This window comes from Sardina pilchardus, chromosome 13 (assembly GCF_963854185.1).
Source record: "Sardina pilchardus chromosome 13, fSarPil1.1, whole genome shotgun sequence".
NCBI lineage: Eukaryota > Metazoa > Chordata > Actinopteri > Clupeiformes > Clupeidae > Sardina > Sardina pilchardus.
The window spans coordinates 16,499,678-16,521,547 of record NC_085006.1 but is presented as its reverse complement, the minus strand read 5'-3'; the positions used below and the strand labels follow the sequence as shown (position 1 = coordinate 16,521,547).

General features: G+C 49.2%; 1 protein-coding gene across 2 annotated transcripts in view; it reads right to left on the bottom strand.

Moving 5' to 3' along the window:
* Positions 1 to 7,550: 7,550 nt before the first annotated feature.
* Positions 7,551 to 21,870, bottom strand: part of numbl (NUMB like endocytic adaptor protein) — a 50,352-nt gene continuing 36,032 nt past the window's right edge. For both annotated transcript variants that reach the window (XM_062552668.1, XM_062552667.1), the window contains exons 2-9: positions 21,607 to 21,757; positions 18,911 to 18,985; positions 16,716 to 16,790; positions 13,898 to 14,038; positions 12,753 to 12,942; positions 10,985 to 11,242; positions 9,155 to 9,331; positions 7,551 to 8,713 (exon numbers count right to left, since the gene is read on the bottom strand). In XM_062552668.1, the coding sequence (XP_062408652.1) occupies positions 7,731 to 8,713; positions 9,155 to 9,331; positions 10,985 to 11,242; positions 12,753 to 12,942; positions 13,898 to 14,038; positions 16,716 to 16,790; positions 18,911 to 18,985; positions 21,607 to 21,732 (2,025 nt within the window). In that variant the 5' untranslated portion in view covers positions 21,733 to 21,757 and the 3' untranslated portion in view covers positions 7,551 to 7,730. The remainder of the gene's footprint in view (positions 8,714 to 9,154; positions 9,332 to 10,984; positions 11,243 to 12,752; positions 12,943 to 13,897; positions 14,039 to 16,715; positions 16,791 to 18,910; positions 18,986 to 21,606; positions 21,758 to 21,870) is intronic.

The following is a 21,870-nucleotide window of genomic DNA, read 5'->3' as shown; positions in this document are numbered from 1 at the left end:
AGGGAGGGAGAGAGAGGTTTGGAGGGAGGCAGAGAGAGAGAGTGGTGAGTTGTAGAGACAGGGAGAGAAGAGAGGTTCGGAGAGAGAGAGAGGTGGGTTGTAGAGGCAGGGAGAGAAGAGAGGTTCGGAGAGAGAGAGAGAGAGAGAGGTGGGTTGTAGAGGCAGGGAGAGAAGAGAGGTTGGGAGAGAGAGAGAAAGAGGGAGCGAGAAAGAAGAGGGTAGCAGAGAGGAAGAGACAGAGGAGGGAGAGTGAAGAGGGGGAAAGAGAAGGAGTGAGAGGGAAGAGAGGAGCGAGCTGGAAATTAGGGAGAGAGAGAGTGTTAGGGGACATGTACAGTACAGCACAGAAAGGGGGCAGAGAAAGAAAAAGGTGGAGAAACACAGAATCCGTTCCCACTCGACCAGTTGAAATTAGACTATTGGCAGAAACTTTACCTTCCACCGGCCAAGCTGCCAACCCTGCAGTGTTTTCATTCCAGGGAGGAGTGCTGTTTCTGAGAGGAGCCGGTTTTCTCTAATATTTTCTGTAATTGTTATCAAGCTCCACCATCTGTTCCGCTATTGACAATGGCACACCCTCATCATGTTGCCGTGGCTGAAGATCAGACATTCTCTCAGAGAGCATGGCAGAAGTCTTCAGAAGAAAAAAAAATGCAATCACATTCACAAGACCTTCACTGTCTTTGATACCACATACATTGCATACTTTATACAGTATGTTCCTATGCATGCTATTTACTGAAAGGGCTTCTCTCAGAGATTCTCTCAGAGAGCATGGCAGAAGTCTTCAGAAAAAAATGCAATCACATTCGCAAGACCATCACTTTCTTTGATACCACATACATACATACTTTATACAGTATGTTCCTATGCATGCTATTAACTGAAAGGGCTTCTCTCAGAGATTCTCTCAGAGAGCATGGCAGAAGTCTTCAGAAAAAAAATGCAATCACATTCACAAGACCATCACTTTCTTTGATACCACATACATTACATACTTTATACAGTATGTTCCTATGCATGCTATTAACTGAAAGGGCTTCTCTCAGAGATTCTCTCAGAGAGCATGGCAGAAGTCTTCAGAAAAAAAATGCAATCACATTCACAAGACCATCACTGTCTTTGATACCACATACATACACTTTATACACTAGATCCTAGGAATGCTATTAACTGAAAGGGTTGTAAGTCTAAATCAAAACACGTTTGGCTGGAAAGGCATTTGAAAAGAAACATACTTCATTCCTTTGCTTCATTACTACTGTTGCTGTTAATGCCCTTAACAGGCCAACACTGTAAGTCTGGCCTGGCCTGTGCTGTCTCCAGCACCAGGTGCTTCTGTGCTTCCCAGGCAAGCTGTCTGCACTGCAGCTGGAGAGGAGGGAGGCGGTGCAGTGGCGCATGGGGGCTGGCTGATGGGACTGTTGACGTAGACGACGACAAATAGCTCCCCCAATTAAACATGTAGCCGTGTTTGCCTCCAGGAGGTAAAAGGCAATTGCCTTCCTCCTTGATCCCCGGAGTGTGACTAGCAAAGGTCATACTAGGGCACCTGGCTTTTTGGCGCCGTGGCGGTTTCATGCCAGTTGGAAGGCTGGAAAGCCAAACGCTGTTTTATTTGTGTGTCGCACATCATCAATATTACAGTGATGGAGACATTTGTCCTAAATTTTTCGTCATGATCACTTCATAAATTTTGAGCCGTCGTGGTGTGGTGTATTCTGGCTGGAATTGAATGCCTGCTGCTGCTGAAAGAAAAACACCATCAAAAATAACACACTACTTAATGTGCTATTTTTTGAAAACTGTTTTGCAATTTGTATTATACGATCAGCATTTGTGTTTCATTATGCAAGTGTAAGCTTGTACATTTCAGTGCAAAGGGTTTTCATTTTAAGAATTTAATTAGAAATAAGCCTGTTGATGCTCCAATCAATATATCCAGGTCAGAGTTTCCACAGGGACACAAGGCTGTAAGAAAAACTGCTGCATCTGCATGTGAGCACAATCTTTTTTTGTTGTTGTTGTTCTTGAATGTTCATGGTATGTCACCATAATTATGGCTGATACTTACGGTCCCTCTGCTCTGTTGGCTCCTGTGCTGTTCTGCTTACGCTGGCCGTTTTGGGATGTTTATAAATTACTCTGCCTCATGGTTTCCATGGCAACTCGTCCATGTTATTCGTCCCATTTTCCCACATGTCCATCCTGCTTTCCACTCCCCCCCTCCTCTTCCTCTCCTTCGGAATGGGGTGGGGGAGTGCAAGCAGAGTGTCTTGTTTGGAGAACTTTCATGTTTTTCTAGTGTTTTCTGGGAAAGCAGGCATCCATTGCTGGGGGATATGCTGCATGGTTGACCCTGAGCCCGCCTCAGAGATTGCATGTGTGGTTTCTCAGGTTTGATATCCACCCACACAACAGTTGGTCTCACCGAGTACCATCACATGAGAGGAGTAGGGAAGGCAAGGGAGTAGTAGTAGTGTGCTGTGCAGGGAGTTGTGTGTTGAAGGTGTGTTATAGACAAGATGGTAAAGTAAAACTGCACTGACATTTAGTGCGCGTGAGGCTTTGCACGGAGGCAAACTTGGGAATGAAGATGGAGCATTCCACGGAATCCTCACTCCGGGTCATGAACCCGACAAACCCGGCGGAGGGCTCGGAAGGGGGTTACAGGGTATGTGTGTTCGGGGGAGTAAAACTGCACAATGTACACACACACATACTCAGTCCCAGTGTCGTGTCCCACGCCCTTCCCATGTCGAGCTGCATGTTTATAGCGCCATCGCGGCATCTCTCATGAGTTACCCATTTGAAATGAATGCGCCAGCTGCCGAGTTTGGAAAGATCTCTATCATCTAAAAATAACCAAAATGAAATAGCTTTGTTGGTCACTCAGCCTGTACACCGAACACTTCATGGTTGCACATGGGTAACATGGGGACATGGGAACATCACTGTGTAGGCTAGCTGTAGATTGTTCCACACGCAGTGCTCTGTGTACACAAAGAATTCTTTGTGTGCCAAATGGGATCCTCAGGGTGGAGGGGTTTCATCGCAGCTTCACAGTGCCATAGAACTTGCGCCAAGAGGATGCTTGATTGGAGGGTGTGAAGACGAGTCTTGTCTTCTGTGGGGGGGGGGGGGGGGGGAGCCAGGGAACCCAACAGTGTTCTGGCTTGCATTTCTCTCAACAACAACTTGCATTTATACAGGACTTTTCAAGACACCTAAAAGCGCTTCATAGTCGAGGGGGACCCCCAATAATCACCACCGATGCCGATGCGTAGCACCCACCTGGGTGATGCACAGCAGCCATTATGCAGCAGAACGCTCACCACACGCCAGCTTGAGGTGGAAAGGGAGGGAGCCTCACCAAGAACAGCTCACAGGGAGGGGTCTTACAGTTAGAATCAGGTCAGAATCAGTTCAGAATCAAGTCGTCTACGAGTGAGGGGGCCCGGGCTACTCCAGACCAACCGAAGCACTTAGGCGCATGGGTATCGCTATGTCTGGGAGGGATTCTGTCTGAACCTGCGGTTCCTCTCGTACTGAGCAGGATTACCATTGCAACAACACATCATCAGTAGGCCTAGGGTAAAACTAACCTGTCTCACGACGGACCCTTACAGTGTCAGGTGGGCCCTGGGAAGTGGAAATGGGAGAAGTAGATGGCATGTTTGGGCCTGTTTCTTCATGGGCTACTGTTTGTCTTGCCTGGGAATAGTGTGTAAAACAGTGCAAAGCAGGAACCTTTGGCCATCAGGGCTTAATAGATCAAACTGTGTTGGGAACTGTTAATTAACTGTTGAGAAGAGTCTGTATGAAAAGATATGATAGCTTCAGCGAAAGTTCTACTAGGGAGACTCGTAGTGTATCTTTCTTACTCCACTCATTCATTCACGTAACGAATCATAGCCATGTTTACATTTTCGGGGAACACCCCCAATCTACGATTCATTCAATCAGTGCTAGCCTATAGGAATTCAGCGGGTGTTTTAAAACTGTTCTTTCTAACACTTCTCTCTGCTACTCAGTACGCCGTCTTCGTCGTTCCCTCCACCACCCCTCCAGCCACCATGGCCAGCAGTCTTCATCTTGTCAGCCGCAGCATGCTATCTGCACCTTCTCCCTCACAACCACCGCCGCCAGTTGGTCCCGGTCTCGACATCGGGGGGTAGGCTCTTCGCCCCTGCTTCTTCGACCAGCAGGATCTGGGTTCCGTTCATCCCTGGACGGATTCGAGACGGGGGCCTGCGCCAAAGATTGATGTTTATCCCGAACTCTTTCTATACTTGTATTCTAGCAACTCCTTTCAAATTAAATTGTTATCTGATTCTATTCTGTCTACTGAGTCTTCCTGGTAGAAATGAAAGATATCCAAAGTGGTGCTTTCTATGTGAAGTATCCTAGGAGAATCCAAGGAGGACATCTTAGAAGAAGCTGTTGATGTGGGAGGGAGAGAAAACAAACCACCAATGCAAGAAGGTTTTTTAATATTATATTATTTATTTATCTTTGTACAATGTAATTACAATACAAATATGTAGGTTTAAATACAAAATTCTGTAAATAAAGATTAAAAATAAACTCCACTGGCTTGTTATCACTACACTACAGTTTTACAATCAAGTTTATGAGGTAATTTAGTTTGTTTTGAACAACCTACATTTTAATTTCATTTATTTATTTCTTTTTTTATTGTGGAAAAAAGGGCCAGAGCCAATAAATTAACACCAATTCCACCATGACTGTCCTCTGCATAAAACATGGGGCGGCATTTCCCCACTTCAAAATAATGAAAGACATTCCCTCGAAAGCTAGTCAGGAATCTCCTACCCTACCAACCACGTTCATGTCTTTGGGATGGGGGGGATTAGGCAAGAGTGTCATTGTGCCCCACAAAAGAGAGAGGGCTGGCCTTGTTTGGCCCGCTAAGTAGGAGTTAATGACCCGCAAATTAAGAAAATAAACCAGTCAATTTGTTGCATGCCAAGCTATCAGCTGAATCCAGTCAAGGAGCTCTGATATAACTGAAAGCATGTGTGTTTGTGTGTATGTGTGTGTGTGTGCGTGCGTGTGTGTGTGTGTGTGTGTGTGTGTGTGTGTGTGTGTGTGTGTGTGTGTGTGTGTGTGTGTGTGTGTGTGAGTGTGTGAGTGTGTGTTTGTGTGTGTGTGTGTGTGTGTGTGTGTGTGTGTGTGTGTGTGTGTGTGTGTGTGTGTGTGTGTGTGTGTGTGTGTGTGTGCGTGTGTGTGATATTGACTTCCATTTTTCCACAAAACAGAAACTGGCCAAACAACCCTTCAAAGTCCTCCTCACTATAGCCTTCGGGGCCCACAGAGCTGATCTCTGGTTCTGCAGTGCAGTTGTCAAAGAAGACGGATATTTTGCTTTTTAAATTCCGCCTTCCAGCTCTTTTCTGTGACTGGGAAATGCCCCTCGCCCTCCAGGATGCCCTGTGCCAATCCCATCCCTCGGTTCCCTATATTGGGGCCACTGAATCCTTTATCATGTCAGGCTTGTTTGGTTCATTTGGTCAAACTCAATGGACCATCATGCCATTAGAAGCATGGAATGCCCTGCGCAGTATTCTCTGCTCTGTTTATTAGTGTTTATCTATTAGTCGCTTTAGGAGATAAAAAAAAAAAGAAAGAAAAGAAACTGATGTGTACATACTGTCTAAAATACACGAGAACAGCCACAGGAATTGGCACAATGTGACGCAATTCCCTCATTTTGTCTATCTGATGGAATGGAAATAACTAGTTTGAGGGTCAAACTTTTGGATTACTTGAAAAAATAAATTCTTTGTCAGTGATAAAATAATAAATAAGAACATTTGGAACCTCATTCGATATAAAAAATAAAAGGAAACATAGCTTTTTCCACACAGCGCTCAATCACTCCTTCCCTTTAGCAAAAATTCTTTTCCAATCAATTCATCCATGCTTAAACAATCGTAACCTGCCAGTCCCTTCACAAAGGCTTTCATTTACTTCCTCTGGTCCTCCACATTCTCTGAGCAATAAGTCATTTCTGCCTCTCCCACTTCTCTCTCCTCTTCCCTCGTTCTTTTCTGCCCCTCTCTTTTCTAATTCAGCCCTCTCTAGTCAACCTTTCCTAGATCCCTCTGTAGTCCTCTACCTGCAGTCGTTCCCCCCAACAAAATTCACCGCGCCAGCTCAAACAAACCCTGCACGACGCCATAACCTTTTCTAAATGTCACTGCTGCTGCTTCTGCTGCTGAATGAGATGGTGTGCCCTTGTCTTCTTCAGACCTGAGTCACAGAACTGATCAGGTCTCCGGGTCTTTCTCTAAAAAAGAACTGTCTTTTAATATTCCTTCGGATAACTGATGTTGAAAAATGAAAGCCTCTTCGATTACTGTGTCTGGATAACGTTGTAACTGTCTCTCCAGGAGACGAGGAAGGTTCAGTGGTAGCAGCATTCTAAATTGCAACTGCCATGGAAGCTGATGTGGTGCCAGATTCATGCCAGATCTGGGTACCTGTGTCCCAGAACCGCATCTTTTCTGGGGCAGTTTGATGCCTTCTACTCCGAGACACTCCTCTCAAGGCTCGTACAGGCGCTCTATTCAAGGACAAACCATCACCTTTAATCCTCTATGACCTTTGAGTCTGGCTGCACAATGACAACTTCCCTTTGGTGAACATTAAAAAAAAAAAAAAAAGGACTGTAATGAAGAACTGGACTCCATGGCCCTTTCTGATGTCAGATGTGCCATTCACGAAGCTTCCAGAACACTCTAGCACATTCCGGTGGCCCTAGCGAGGCGGGCCAAGTGTAATGAAGGGCCTGGTGACATGGTGGTTTCAACAGTGACTCACTGAGGTTGAATAACAAGTGAAAGCCACACTCGGGGGATAGTACATAGAGGGAGAGTAAAAAAGAAACATGCTATTTACACACACTCTCTTTCTTTCTCTCACTCATTCCTTTTCTCCCTGTCGCTCTCTCTCTCTTTCGCACACTCGCTCTCTCTCGTCAGTCGGCACAGCATCCATCAGTGTGGCTCACATTACACAGCTTTTTCGCGTCGTGAGTCATTTGTCCTCCCGCTCAAAATTACAGTTCCCATTTTCCCGCTCAACAGAAATAAATACAGGGAAACCATCAAAACATACCCATGTCTTTTTTTTTGTGGAATAAAAATATCAGATTTTTAACATATAGCTCGTAAAAATGTAAAATAATAAATAGCAAACCGGACCATCTGTTCAGTTCATCAGCTTAAGCACTCCCAGTCTTTTTTTTTTTCCTCGCTCTGCTCGTGAACGGTGATCATCGCTCGTGACAGCTCCTATGAACTCAAGCGTCAACTCGCCGTCTTAACGCCATGACGGACGCCTGGCACGCGTGACTCAGTGACCGATGTGTCCTCTGGGGCTTTGAGTGTTCTGGGAGGGGGGCTTGTTTCTGAATGGACGCAGAATGCAAGGTGACAACCCCCCCCCCCCCCCCCCCACACACACACACACACACACACTCCACATGGAAACAATCCTCTCATGGCATTCAGGGTACAGGTGCCTGCTGGAAACTCTCTTGGTAGACTGGAAAAAAAAGGAGGATAAAATCTACACAGGAGAAGGAAAAGCATGGGGGAGAGGGGGGGGGGGAATGGGGGTGGTGGAGCAAAGTGGTTTCAGTCTTGCTTTGGGGACGGGGGCCAGCCCACCACCCCCCATCCCCCTGGCACTGTTCGACACAGTTAAAGCTCGATCTCAAAGGTCTTTTGTAAGTCGTTGGAGAAGGGGTTGGCTGTTTTGGGCTGCGTTTTGGACTCGAGGGCCGCCCACTTCGCCTCGAAGCGCTCGGCCTCCTGAGAGTCAGCCGGCGGATTGGCCGACAGCGGCGGCGCGCCGTCCATGGGCCAGCTGCCCCCGCTGCCCCCGCTGCCGCCGACGCCGCCGCCACCACCACTGCCGCCGATGCCGATGCTGCCCATGCTGCCCAGGCTACCAAGGCTGCCAAGGCTGCCCGCCATGCTCATGCTGGTGCCTCCCGTGCAGTGATTGGCCCCGTTGGACGTGACGCTGATGGGGTTGTGCGGGAGGCCGTTGACCACTGGCGTGGTGGTGAAGGGCACTGCGGGGTAGCCGCCGGGCAGGCTGGGGAAGGCCGGTTGGTGCCCGGCGTTCATCACGCCGGTCTTGGGCCCCATGTTGACGCCCATGCAGGCCGCGGCGCCGCCTGACCCGGCCGCCGTGCAGAAGACGTTGGCCACCATCTGGGACGGGGTGATGCCCACCACCGGAACGCTGGCGTTGGGGTACGTCATGCTGTTGGCCAAGGTGGGCATGTAGGCCTGCATGGGCACGAAAGCAGGCTGGAGGGGCGGCTGGCCGAACATGCCGACCGGCGCCGGGGTGGCGTCGAACGCCAGCGGGAACGGCTGCATGGACGTGGGCAGGGAGCCCGGCTGGCATGCCATGGTTGGCATCGGAGGGCCCGCCAAGGTGGGTACCGGCGGACCGGGCAGGGTGGGCAACGGAGGACCAGGCAGGGTGGGCACCGGAGGAGGCTGCTGGGTGGGCGGAGGCGGCAGGGGCGGAGTCGACTGCGTGGACTTGACCGCCTTGGTGACCTCCTCCAGCCAGCGCTCGGCCTCTGAGGGCGTGCGCTTGTGACCCCCCTGGGGCCCAGCAGGGGGCGCCTGCGCTGGGCTCTCCGTCTGCACCCACGAGGTGGTGGCTGGAAAGAGGAGACAGGAAATGGCTTAACATCCCATTCATTTCCCCCGCAATCAGTTCACGTGCAGTCTACAACTACAGTCTTGACTACGTTGTTATACATTTAAGTTGCACACATTAATGTTATGTTCCCAACCTGTCTACTATATTTGGAGCACATCAGTGTAGGAACCAGCACATCAGTATTCAAAAGAACAAGAGGTGATCTGGACACCAAATAGCTCCCATTCACAGTGTTTTATTTATTTTGTGAAACGTCACAAAACAACATTACATTAAAAAAAAAAAAACGCTGAATGGGAGGTATCTGGTGTGCGGATCATCTCTGACTCTTTTGGATTCATATTATTTTCAAGCATCCAAGCAGTAAGACGTGGCTGTGACACACACTCCTGACACACTCTCCTGACACAGCACCAGAGGCGTGACAAGGGTGACTCACCCTGCAGGGGGGCAGGCGGAGGGGGGATCATAGGGGGGATGGTGCTGACTGGTAAGCCATTTGTGGAGGGTTTGGCACACAGTTCCTCGGATGGTCTGGTGAAGGACATGTTTATTTGGCTGCACAGTGCGTTGATGCCGTCTGCCTCTCCGGACACAGTCAGGTCCATCTCAGGGACTGGGAGGGGGAGGGGGAGGGGGAGGGGGGGGGGGGGACCAGAGGAAAATGTCGTTGAGGTCAAGCGTTCACTTATTCTCAGGAATAGCAGTGTTCAAGCATTTCTTGAGGTGTGCCTCATAGTCCAATGTCAGTTCAACATTGTTTTTATCTTTGATTTGTGCACCTATTTTTAGATCAAATACACGCAGAAAATATAATCCCGTATTAGCAAAAGAACATCCACTGCGATGTCATGCAGGGGAAGAAATATTTACACAGAAAGCCAGCTGATGTGATATCAATCCCGACAGCCGACAGCGCTGATGTTTCTGCACATTTCAATACGAATCTATTTTGGTCTCATAATAACAGCCTGAGATTTTCATCTACAGGTTCACAGCTCTTTTTAAGCTCCTCGTTCCCTTATGTAATGAAAACCAGTGTGGGAATCCTAACCCCATGCATCCACTGTAATTCCCATAGGAACGTCCAATCACAGCCGGAGAAGAGCTAAGCCACCGCTGAGTTGGGCTCCTTTACCATGACAATCACACTTGGTGATGTAATATTGTTAATAATGGATTGCATCTCGGCGGGATTTCAGAGAAATGTACCCGACTGTGGTTATGACTCAAGCACCACTGATGAGTGCTAACCGCACGAGGAAGGACGCCAGTGTCGTAATGTGCAGTGGTGGAGAAGGGGGGAGGAGATGATGGTTTTTGAAGACTGGGAGGAATTACAGTGAGAGCACACAGACGAAAATGCATGACTTGGAACTAGGTTTTTTGGCACCCTTGACTTCCCACAGTGAGTCAGGGCCTTAAGTGTAGCCTTTTTGGTTTGAGGAGTTTTCAAACCACAACAATAGCAAAGCCAGTCACTCGCTTACTCACTCACTCACACATGAGCCTGGTGGTGTGAGGGCAAATCTTAGCCTGATGGCACCTTAGTAGGTCATCCCGTAAACATGATTGAGTTTCATCACGTGATACTGGCACGGCACGGGCAGCTGGCTAAATTTAGTGAGCGGGATGTCACTGACAAGACCGATGAAGACCTCATGCCGGTGTCGGCCTGGTGATTTAGTGACATATAAACGCGTCGGGCCGTTTTTTTTACACCAGAGATGCTCCTCTTATGTGTCTCCTCGCATGCAGACGATAGCTGACACCGCACCTCACTCAAATATCAAGATACGTCAAGAGGGCTTAAATACTTCAAACATAGTGCTGAAATTCTGCGAGGAATATATGATTCTGCACAAAATGAGAGCGTTTACAGCAGCAGTTTCTTGGATGGAATCAATGAGTGTTCCTCTGCCCCTAAAAACTGGCAGCGTTCGCAAATCCGCTTAACATATGCTGACTTGACGTGAGCGTTTTATTTTAATAATACCTCGAAATGCTGCGAAACACAGCATTCTGGGCACAGCTCCAGTTCTTCTAAACGGGGTGGAGAAGCTTGTCGGTGTGAGTGGAGTGCGTGCATTACACTAATATTACTGATTGAGATGTTCAAGCACAAGCACAAGTGTCAAAATCATGGACTTTTTGTCTGATGCATAGACACTAAACAGCACAGACAGGCATTGGAGATAAACCAACGAGAGGCTGTGATGTTTTGCTCTGAGCTGCAGCTGACGTGGATGGGTGTGCGTGGAGGGCTCACCTGGGTTCTTGGTCTGGAAGTCGGTCTTGCGCTGTAGTGTGGAGGGCAGGTCGTTGAGGCGCAGCGAGAGCTGGCGCTTGAAGGGCGAGTTCTTCCCGCTGAGCGCCGGGAACCCGCGGAACGAGCCCTGGCGCACCAGCTGCTCCAGGGGGGCATGGCGCCGCGGGATGGCGGCGCGGGACTCTCCGCGGTCCCCTGGCGACGCGGCGCCCTCTGGAGGCGAGGCGTTGCCTGGCGGCATGGCTGACACACACGGCTCTGTGGGGGGGAGGGGGGGGCATGGTCAGTTCATGCATTAAAGCAACACCATGGAAGAATTGATAGTTTTGCCCCTTGGTGTCAACATTCAACTCCATTTAGCACAAAGACTGTAGACCCAGTTCATCAAAAACGGAGTAAATGGGTCATGATCCCACCCGGTCGGACCAACAAGCGTTGCTGGCACACATTGGCAATGAGATTTTATTCTCTGTAGTATATGTCCTTGTAGCATGAAAATGGGTTTGAAGCCACTAAGACCTGCATTGTGTCGCTTTAAGTTTTATCGTTACCACTAACACAACACAAATGAAGATAGATGAACTCAGCCTGTCTTACACCCTCCTTTAAAATACAGAGCAGCACAAGAACCTATGAAGAGGGCAGTGAAAGGTGTGTTCAATACTCAGATCAATACCTGCTAAGGCCATGAAACAAATGATGTTTTATGTATGTGTTCAGCACATCACAGTACAGTAGAGAACATACAGTCTACGGTAGCAACTCAAGGCCTGAGGGAGAGCACTGGTACTCCAATGCTATTGACTATCCTGAAGCCTGCATGGAGAAAGGATACTACTACACTGTGAGCTAGCTCTACATTATTCACACAATCTATAGCTTATGGATGAAAACCAAGGATCTCATTAGCTTATCTCTGTGGCTGTGGCTGTAAAATAGAATCTGTCATACCGGATACGGGCCAAACATTGTAGGGAGATGAGTTGGGGGGGGTGTGCTTTATGTTAACGCTATAGGCCATTACGTCTCTGCGTTCCCCGTGATCCCTAAAGCCTGTATCTGTATCCTGCTCCCCTCTCAGCACCTTCATCATGTGAAACAAACCGTGCAGCAGCAGCAGCAGCGACGGGCCGTTACTCGTCCGCTGCGAAAGCGCCCGATGGTGTCGCCTGCTCTCTGACCCTCACTTTTATGACTTGTTTTATGTCGAAAGTTTAACAGACTCCGGCTCCCCCTCGGCTAATCAGTGCAGCGCTCGAGGAGGTGTGGGGGGATGGGGGGTGTTGGAGAAAGCCCAGCTGTCGTCGTCCACCAGTCAACGCGACACCTGTTTCTCCTTTTTTTCCGGCCACAACATCAGGGTAACACGCCGCGGGCCTTTAACAGCCACACAGATCACCACCGCGCCACATGTGGTTTCTCTTAGAAATCTCCACCTGCATTAGCTTTCCGAAAGAGCCACTAATTTCACCACACACTGGCCTGACATCATGGCCCGTAATGCACCCGCCGAGTGCACATGCTTTGTGCATTATGCTGTGGACCTGACCTGGTCTCATGTATTGTGTGGTGTTAATGGTTGTTTCTTTTCTGCTTGTTAAGGTTACAGCTACATTTCCTGAGCTGCTGCATGACTTTACCAAACCACACGTGCAGGAGGCTTTTTTATGACTAGCAACTGTGAAGTAGATCAAGACGAGATCGATTGGAGCTGGAGATGCAGATACACAGCCGAGCCAGCAGGGGGGGGGTGAGGGGCGTTACGAACCTTTCTTCTTATCCTGGAGTTGTTGTTCGTTATGGTGGCCGCCCGACGTCACCCGGAAGGAGCCTTCGCGGACAAACGACGTGCGGCTGGCGTCGAACGAGGCGGTGACGCCGCACTCCTTCTCGCGCCGCTGTTTGCGCTCGAGGCAGGCGGCGAAGGCGCAGCCGACGGCGTGACTCAGACGCTCCCCCTGGTGGACGTGAGAGGATATAGACAGCATTAGCGTTCACACGTTGAAAAAAAAACCCAACAGAACCAACAACACCGCATTTAGCCTGACCTCTGGCAGGAAAAGGAGCAGATAAGCCTTGTTTGCTGGATCCAGTAAATAATTCAAACGCTTAAACTTCACATGCTTTTCCTGAGAAGACAACATTGCACCAGCTGCTGAAATATTGATGCCAAGTCATCATGACTTTGCTAAAACAACCACAGTTGCCTCCAAGTGCATAGCAGCAGATGCAGACGCTCAATAGATGCACTGCTTAACTCAGGCCCGACAGATAATAACCCCCCTTTGCATGAGCTTGCTACCGCTGGGACTGTTGGGGGGGTATTAGGGGAGATTAAAAGATACCCCACACAGCTTCACAGCAGGTCTGATGGCCCAGTGGACGTCTCAACCAGCGGCATGACAACAAGTTTAAGAGAGCGCATTAACAAATTCTGAAATGAGTGTCCTCCCCATCCCCATCTTTTCCGCGTGCTATTCAATCGTATTCATCGCATTCAATTAGCAATTAGCCACTTTAAAACGAACAAATGGGGAGCAATGACGGAGAGATCTTAAATGATTCATTCTAAAGAATAATGGATTCAATTTGAGTGTTAGCGAGTTGAAAAAAAACCCAAAAGCACTCCGTGCGATTGCGGGCGAGGTTAGAGGACGTCCTAAGCACATCCCGCAATCTTGTCGGTAAGCCCTCCCTCGGTGTTCTCGCTGCGCCCAAGTGCGGATAGAAGCGCTCCAGCAAGCTCTTCAGATTGCGATAACCCAGCATAATCCCTTATCTTAATCCCACTTTGCTTAGCGTGGTGAAGGAGGGTGGTGGCTTAATCCCCCCCCCCCCCCCCGACTCAACCCAGCCAAGCCCAGCCCAGCCCACCCCACCCCATCCAGCACCGGCACCTAAAGCCCCACTTACCGAGTCCTTGAGCGCCATGAAGCAGTGGCATATCCATCTGCGGGTGGTGCCGTCACGGCAGATGTAGGAGAAGGCTTTGTCGTAGTTGCGGTCGGGCGCGCAGAAGGACACCTTCTCAATGGTCTGGTCCACAATGAGGTCCTGAGGGGCACAAACAGCATTGATTTGTTTCACTTGAGCAGCACCCATAGTTCCGTGCAAGCTGCGCAGTTGGTGGGGAGGAACTATTTTTACTTCTGTGCATTTCGTTGTCTTTGTACTTTGTAGTGTACTCTGCACAAAGACAATAAAGTTGAATCCAATCTTATTACCTCCGCCAAGGAGGTTATGTTTTCATCCGGGTTTGTTTGTTTGTTCGTTTGTCTGTCTGTCTGTTTGTTTGTTTGTCTGTTCGCAAGATAACTCAAAAAGTTATGGATGGATTTCGATTAAATTTTCAGGGAAGAATCGATTACATTTTGGGAGTAATCCATATCACCGTCTTGATCCAGTAGGCGGTTATGTTTTCGCTTGGCAGAGGTCTGCGCTCTCTGAGTGCTTTTCTAGCTGAGACTTTTTGTGGACAAAGATAATGGATAGATATGGACTGGGTGTGTGAAATATTCAGTGTCTCCCTCTACTTTGTATCTGGAGGTTGGGCTACATGTCCGTTCATGTATCAGTCTGTTTTTAATCTATTGAAGACCTAGACTATCAGAGCTGTGTCTACTCTGTGCCATGTGTCGTGATGGTCTCTCATCTCTTTTTTTGTCGTTTTCCCCCTCATTATGAAAAGCTGAGGCTTAGTGCTGCCAGTGCTCCTCTGTATAATATCATATTACCCTCCACTACCTGCTGAGCCCAGCTGGATACACAGGCTGGTGTTCAGGAGCCCCCCTCCCGAGCCATTGTCCCCACATGCCAATATTAGACAGGGTGTTGACGCAACAGAGGTGTGTCCACGAGACAGGAGTCAAAGAGAGAGAGAGAGAGAGAGAGAGAGAGAGAGAGAGAGAGAGAGAGAGAGAGAGAGAGAGAGTCTGGCATTAGGAAGGGGGTGGTGGGGAAGAGGTTGGTGGAGTGGGGTGGGGGGGGGGGGCATTGGCTCGCTCATCATTGCTATTCCTTCCTCTCGAGGGGCGGAGAGCGCGTGAAGAATGGCAAAAGAGGAACAGAGGAAAAAAAGAGACTATTCATCCTGAGCCAATTAGCAGATGAGGGGCTCCAGAGGTGAAGAGCTCGTCACGGCTGAGTGTGTGCGCTGACGCCTGGCGATACGGGCGACACACCGCCGCCGCCGCCGCTCACTGACAGGGAGGGGAGGTTGCTGAGTCACTCCGTGTCGGCGAAAGTTAAAAAAAAAAAAAAAAAAAACCCAACAGCGAAGCAACCGTGGCTTTCCGAGTTACCCATTTTAATTAGAGTCAGTCTGGTGCAATACTGAGGCTGCCAGCCTGTAGCTAGCTAGGAAAGCACAAGGGCGATCAACTAGCCGGATAGCTTTTGAAACTCCGCTGCTCGCTACTTAGCTCTTAGCAACTCTCTTATTTCTTACTTATGATTTCCACAGTGGTTGGATTGAAGCCCATGGCATTTGCCAGCATGCCCCCCCCCGCTCCCCACCCCTCCACCCATTGAAAGGAAATCTAATCGAATTACTGTGTCTGAGCGAGGGAGAGAACAACGGAGATGTGAGATGGAGAGTGATGAACTGAGGTGGGGTGTCAATCTCAGGGCATGTGAGGACATGATAGAGTGTGTGGGGTGGGGGTGGAGTGTGGGGGTGGCGGTGGCGGTGGAGGCAGCGGTGGGGGTGGAGTGTGAGAGGGTGGACATCTCCTGACTCACAGCAGTATTGAACAGGATTAAATGGGAGTGGGTCTGTGAAAAGGGTAACAGCCTAGCAGGGGAAGGGGGTGTTACAGGAAACAGAATGACTGCATTGTGAGGGCAGATTTCCGTGAACTCCTTTATGTTTGAAGGAAAGTGGGTGATGCATGGGTGTGTGTGTGTGTGTCCGTGTGTGTGTCCGTGTGTGTGTGTGTGTGTGTGTGTGTGTTTGTGTCCGTGTGAGAGAGGGTTTGTATTTGTTTGTGAGTACTGTATGTACTTGCCATTGTGACTGGACTGTGTGTATGTGGGTGTTTGTGTACGGCTAATTGTGAGTGTGTGTTGTGTTCATCTGTGTGTGTTTGTATATGGCTGTAAGCATGTACTTGTAATTGTGTGTGTGTGTGTGTGTGTGTGTCTCTCTCTCTCTCTTTCCACCCCTCTCACTGTGTGTGTATGTGTGTGTGTGTGTGTGTGTGTGTGCTTGTGTGTGTGCGTGCGTGGGTGTGTGTACGTCCTTTGATTGTACACACGCTCCACAGCTCACTGCCCATTACCTCAGCACACCCCTCCCGGCTGCCCCCGAGTGCCTTAGCAACAGTGCATGGCAACAGCCAAGACAGAGAGAGGCCCATTAGTGACTAACATGGCCCGGGTGGCCCTAATGGTCATGGTCCGGTCATGAGGCTAGTCTGCTGGACGGGAGCCAAGCTCAAGCCCAAGCCCTCACCTACTGGGCTTGGGATTTTTTTTGTTGGCCATTTGCCATTGACCTGCTCTCTCTCTACGGCCACTGACCCAGTCAGCAGAGAGCGGAGACTTTTATTGATGGCTAGGGGCTACTGTGGGGAGCCATTCCAATGGGAGTCTATCTCCAGCTTTACTGGCTGCCTTAAATTTCATGGCTCATAGTTCTCCCCCTCCCTTCTATCCCCTCTCTCTCTCTCTCTTTCTCTCTCTCCTGTCTATCTCCCTTCCTCCTCTTTCAGGTCCAGGGCACCACACTCACCTTGGTCTTGTCGTCCACAACCCTCAGGCCGTCTGCTGACACCCACAGCACCGCTTTCACCGTTTTCTTCCCGCTCTGTGAAAGAGGAGGGGGGAGGTTGGTGAGCAAACATTACACATCAGTGAGCTTTCAGTGAGTTCACCCCACTGCCAGGAGAACTCTAGAAAAGATGATGAACTGCGCACGTGCAAAAGGAAAAGAATAAAGTCAACTTTGGCAGAGAAATCTCGAAATCTGTGATTGATAATGTTGCGCCATTGTGACACAGTCATTTCCTTTGGACTGGCTATCACCTGTGTTTGACGCTCATGAATGTGACTATACTATTGGGGATTTGTCTCAGCTGAGGCAATGCAATGCTGGCACAATGCATTATGGGATAGGTCTGGTTACACGGACCTCGCCCTGCAGAGTCGTGAGAGAAAAAGCGAGACGGAAAGAGAGACAGAGAGAGAGAGACAGAGAGAGACAGAGAGAGAGAGAGAGAGAGAGAGAGAGAGGAAGAGCGTGACAAAACGGGCAGAGCCCCTCTGTTTTGCATAATCCCCCAGACAAGAGTTAAGCAGCAGAATAACCGGAGTGAGGGTCAAAATGAGGCGAAAATAAGAAAATGGAAAAAAAGAGGGAGAGGGGGAGGTAGAGAAGGGAGGGTGGGAAGGAGGGAGGGAAAGAAAGGCCAGGAGTGATGAATGGGAAGCAAAAGAGAAAGAGCAGGAGAGAGGTGAGCGAGGGAGGGAGACAGAGGAGAGAGAGAGAGAGAGAGAGAGAGAGAGAGAGAGAGAGGCTTTCCACTGGACTCGCCCCCGTAAAAAATCACAGGCTTTCTCTCTCGAAATACACGGCGACAGGTGAATAGGGAGAAAAGGGAGGGAAGGGGAACAAAAGAACAGCAGAAAAAAAACAGAAAGCGTAAGAGAAAGAGAGGGAAAGGTTGAGATTGGAGAGACGGTGAGTGGGAAAGACAGAGAGTGAATGAGAGAAAACAGAGCAATAAATATATAGAGAAAGGGAGATCAAGAACAGACTGCATGAAAGAGAGAGATAGAGATAGAGAGAGAGAGGGAGAGAAGGAGAGATGGAAAAGATAAACAAGTGGAAACAGAGGGGAGTGAAAGAGGGAGAGACAGAGAGAGAGGGAAAAGATTAACAAGTAGAAACAGGAAAGTGAATGAGCGAGAGAGAGAGAGAGAGAGAGAGAGGAGACATTAACAAGTAAAAACAGAGGAAAGTGAAAGAGAGAGAGAGAGAGAGAGAGAGAGAGAGAGAGAGAGAGAGAGAGAGAGAGAGGAGACATTACCAAGTAAAAACAGAGGAAAGTGAAAGAGAGAGAGAGAGAGAGAGAGAGAGAGGGGGGTGGTGAGTGAGGGACAGAAGAGCAGTAGGAGGCCAGCCGTTAATCTTGGACGGGAGCACTGGAGCGGAGGCGCGCGAGACAGAGGGGTGGAGGGCCAGATTGATGGACAGAGGAAAAGGCGCTGGAGAACAAACGGAAGCACTAGAGGAAGGGAAGGGTCCCGCATACTCCGAATACACTTCTGCCACAACTACCGCTCCCAGTGCAGTCTCACACACACACACACACACTTACACACACCGACAACACCCAGAGCGGAATACAAAGGGCGGGCAAACAAAGAGCTCTTACAGGAGGAACAAACAGGCACTTCCACTGACAGAGCTGTCTCCAGGAGCATCTCTGGCATGCTATACACACACACACACACACACACACACACACACACACACACACACACACACACACACACACACACACACACACACACACACACACACACACACACACAGCACTAAGTTTCTCTGCACTTCCTCCACACACACACACACACACACACACACACACACACACACACACACACACACACACACACACACACACACACACACAGCACTAAGTTTCTCTGCCCTTCCTCCACACACACACACACACACACACACACACACACACACACACACACACACACACACACACACACATACAGAAGCATGCATACTCCTCCAAGACATATTCTCACGACACCCCAACCTAACACTCATGAGGGCCCATGCACTTCTGCTGCCTGCTTATGTTGTGGCCATCCCGCGAAGGAGGAGGATCACATGAGAAGCATACATGAAACAGGAATGACACACACACACACACACACACACACATATATATACAGTGAGATACTTACAACTTTGAGTTTCTTCACCGCCTCTTCACACACATGCATTCCCCTGGACTCGTCCACCTCCACCAAGCCCAGATACTAGAGAAGAAAAAAAAAGAGAGAGAGAGACAGAAACAAAAAGAGGGAGAGGCAGAGAGAGGGAGGGGGTGGAAGGAGAAAAAGAGGAGAGAAAGTGAGGGAGGGAGAAGAGAAGAGAAGAGAAGAGGAAGTTATCTCTCTCGCTTGGCTTTTGTTTTTGTTGCTCTTCCAAGCCCTTTCCCAGAACCCAGGCTCCCACCCTCTTCCCAGCAGTCCTCACTTCATTATACGCCACTTCTTGCCATTTAAACTCGGCTTAATGAACATCAAGTTGATCCGTTTTCAGGAGAATAAAGTAGCTTTCAAAGCTATCGATTGTGGAGAATTACTAGCTAAAACAATGCTGCCCTTAAGTATTAAGACACTGTGCGTCACAAACAAATTAGCTGCCCTGCGTGAGAGTAAGTAAGTAAGACTTGTTTTTGTTTGTCCCAAGCTGCTAAAGGGCAGAGGAGCGTGGAAATGGGCTCCATATTCCCCCGTCCCCGTAACAAATGAACAGCCTCTTAAACAGCCCCCTCTGCCTTGCGCCAGCCAGAAGCACTCCGAGGGCCATTTGAAACAGCTCAATTCGCTTTAAAACGAAATCCCGTTTTCATTGGAAGCGATCGATTGTGCTGAGCGGCTGTTAGCCTAGCATCAGGCAGCCAGGCAGCCGAGCAGGCAGGCAGGCAGGCAAGCAGGCAACAGCGTGAGTGGGGACAGGGCTGGCGTCTGAGCAGGGCCATATTTTGTGTGGGTCTTGGCAGGCGTCCAGCCACTGATGCTGAATTTATCGACTTTCAAAGCCTTTCAGCAGACAGTCTGCCACTCCAGGGCCTCTCTGCATTTCCCATCATCTCAATTAGGAATTTCTCCTCCCTTCCTTTTCCCTCTCCCCCTTTCTCTTTCTCTCTCTCTCTCACTCACTCACTCTCTGTTTATCACCCCCCTTCCCCTCATTCCTCCATCTTTGCTTTACTCAGCGTATTCTTTTCTTTTTCCTCTCTGTTGTTTTTCTCTCTCTCTCTCTCTCTCTCCACACACCATCCTTCCTTGTCTTTCTTCTCTGCTCATCTCCTGAGGATATTGCTGTGATACAGGCTGACTCCTCATCCTGACTCCATCTTTTTGTCTGGTTTCATCATGGCTGCCGACAGACTGAGCCTCCCCCCACGTAGTGTCTGCCGTTTTTGAAATCTGATCCCTCTGTATTGTCTCTTTAACGGCGTTTTCTGATTGATGTTTTTTTTTTTGGTTTGTTTGTTCTTGTTTTTTGTTTTGTCTGGCTTGTCTTTTTCCCCCCTGCTCACCCACTGCATTGGCCTTAGTAGTATTCTCCCGGGAAGTTCACGAGCAGGGAGCCTAGTCTCGTATGCATTCCTATGTCTCTGCCCGCCCCCCTGGGGGGAAAAGAAGAAGCACCGAGGCCCTGATATTCCAAGCATGTGGAGTGCAATCCTCCTTCATGGCTGCCATAGCTTTTCTTTTCTCCTCTTTTCTTTCCTATCCCTCCTTTTTTCTTTTTGACCACCAAAAAAGAAACCAAAGATACAGATTGCACGGTGAAGAGGAGACGAGACGTCTTTTTACCTCTCGCTGCCGTGCCAGGCAACTTGCACAGCAAGCACTGACAGAAGCGGTGAGAGGAAAATCAATGAAATGTGGAGAAAAAAAAGGAGGACACACAAAGAAAAAACAAAAAGAAAAGAACAAAGAGTCTCCAAATGGACATCTTCATTTATAGCATCCCAGACAGGTACTCCGAGCACATCTTTGAAGCATAAAGTGTTCCTTAAAAACACACACACACCTACACACACACACACACACACACACACACACACACACACACACACACACACACACACACACACACACACACACCCAAGAACACAATAAGTGCCAGAAATAGAGTGATAATTGTGGACAGAGCGTGACTGGACGCTGTGAACTCTCCCATTCACCCCTTCAACCCAATTTCTCTGTGAGCGTTTCTCATTTCCTCCCGCCGGGCCCCGCTCCCATGGCCCCAGCGCTAAGCTAATCATCCTCCGGCCACCGCAGACCACAGACCAGACGACGCTGGCCCTACAGTGCGTCACTGTCTAGTGGCCTTTGTCTGGGACGGCCACATCCATACAAATCAATCTGTACATTCACTGCGCGTTCGGTTACCTACAGTATTCACTAATGCTGCAGAATATGCTACCTCCTTTTTTTGACGTGGTAACCCAGTGGAATTTTTGTTTGATTGACAACCGCGACAGTATCTGATACTGTAAGGCAATGTTCGCTTTGGCAAGTCTAGGGGTCACGTGTGGGATCAGCATTTCGGATCTGTTTTGAACAACAATGATGTTGACATCGGATATGAACAGAAACGCTATCAGCTAGCTCAAATGGCGCGGCTAGTCAGGCAGGGTGTCTTGCAATGCCAAGGTCACGGGTTCACGTCCACAGACACACAAGCTATCTGAAATACAGTCTAGCCCCCTTATTCAGTAAACCCCATATATTTCCTGCTGTAGCAGCACCTGTCAAGCGTCTTCATACCGCGGGTAGAAAACTGGTACTGACATTAGAGACACTAGATCCACTTGATGGTGCGGACAGATGGGTGGCGGTCAGGGGAGTCTTACCCGCACGGGGAAGCTGCATTTGCCCTTGCGCACCGCCTCCTCGTCGGCCTGCCACTGGTGGGGTCGGCTGGCCTCGGGCACGTACGTGGGCTTCTTCCGGCGAAGGCTCTGACGCAACTTATTCATCTCCAGACTCTCTGGCTCCCGGCTGCTGCAAAAGCCCAAGAGAGAGAAGAGGAGAGAGAGAGAGAGAGAGGGAGAGAGAAAGAGAGAGGGAGAGAAAAAGAAGAAGGGAAATATATAGAGAAAAGGAGGTCAGCAGTG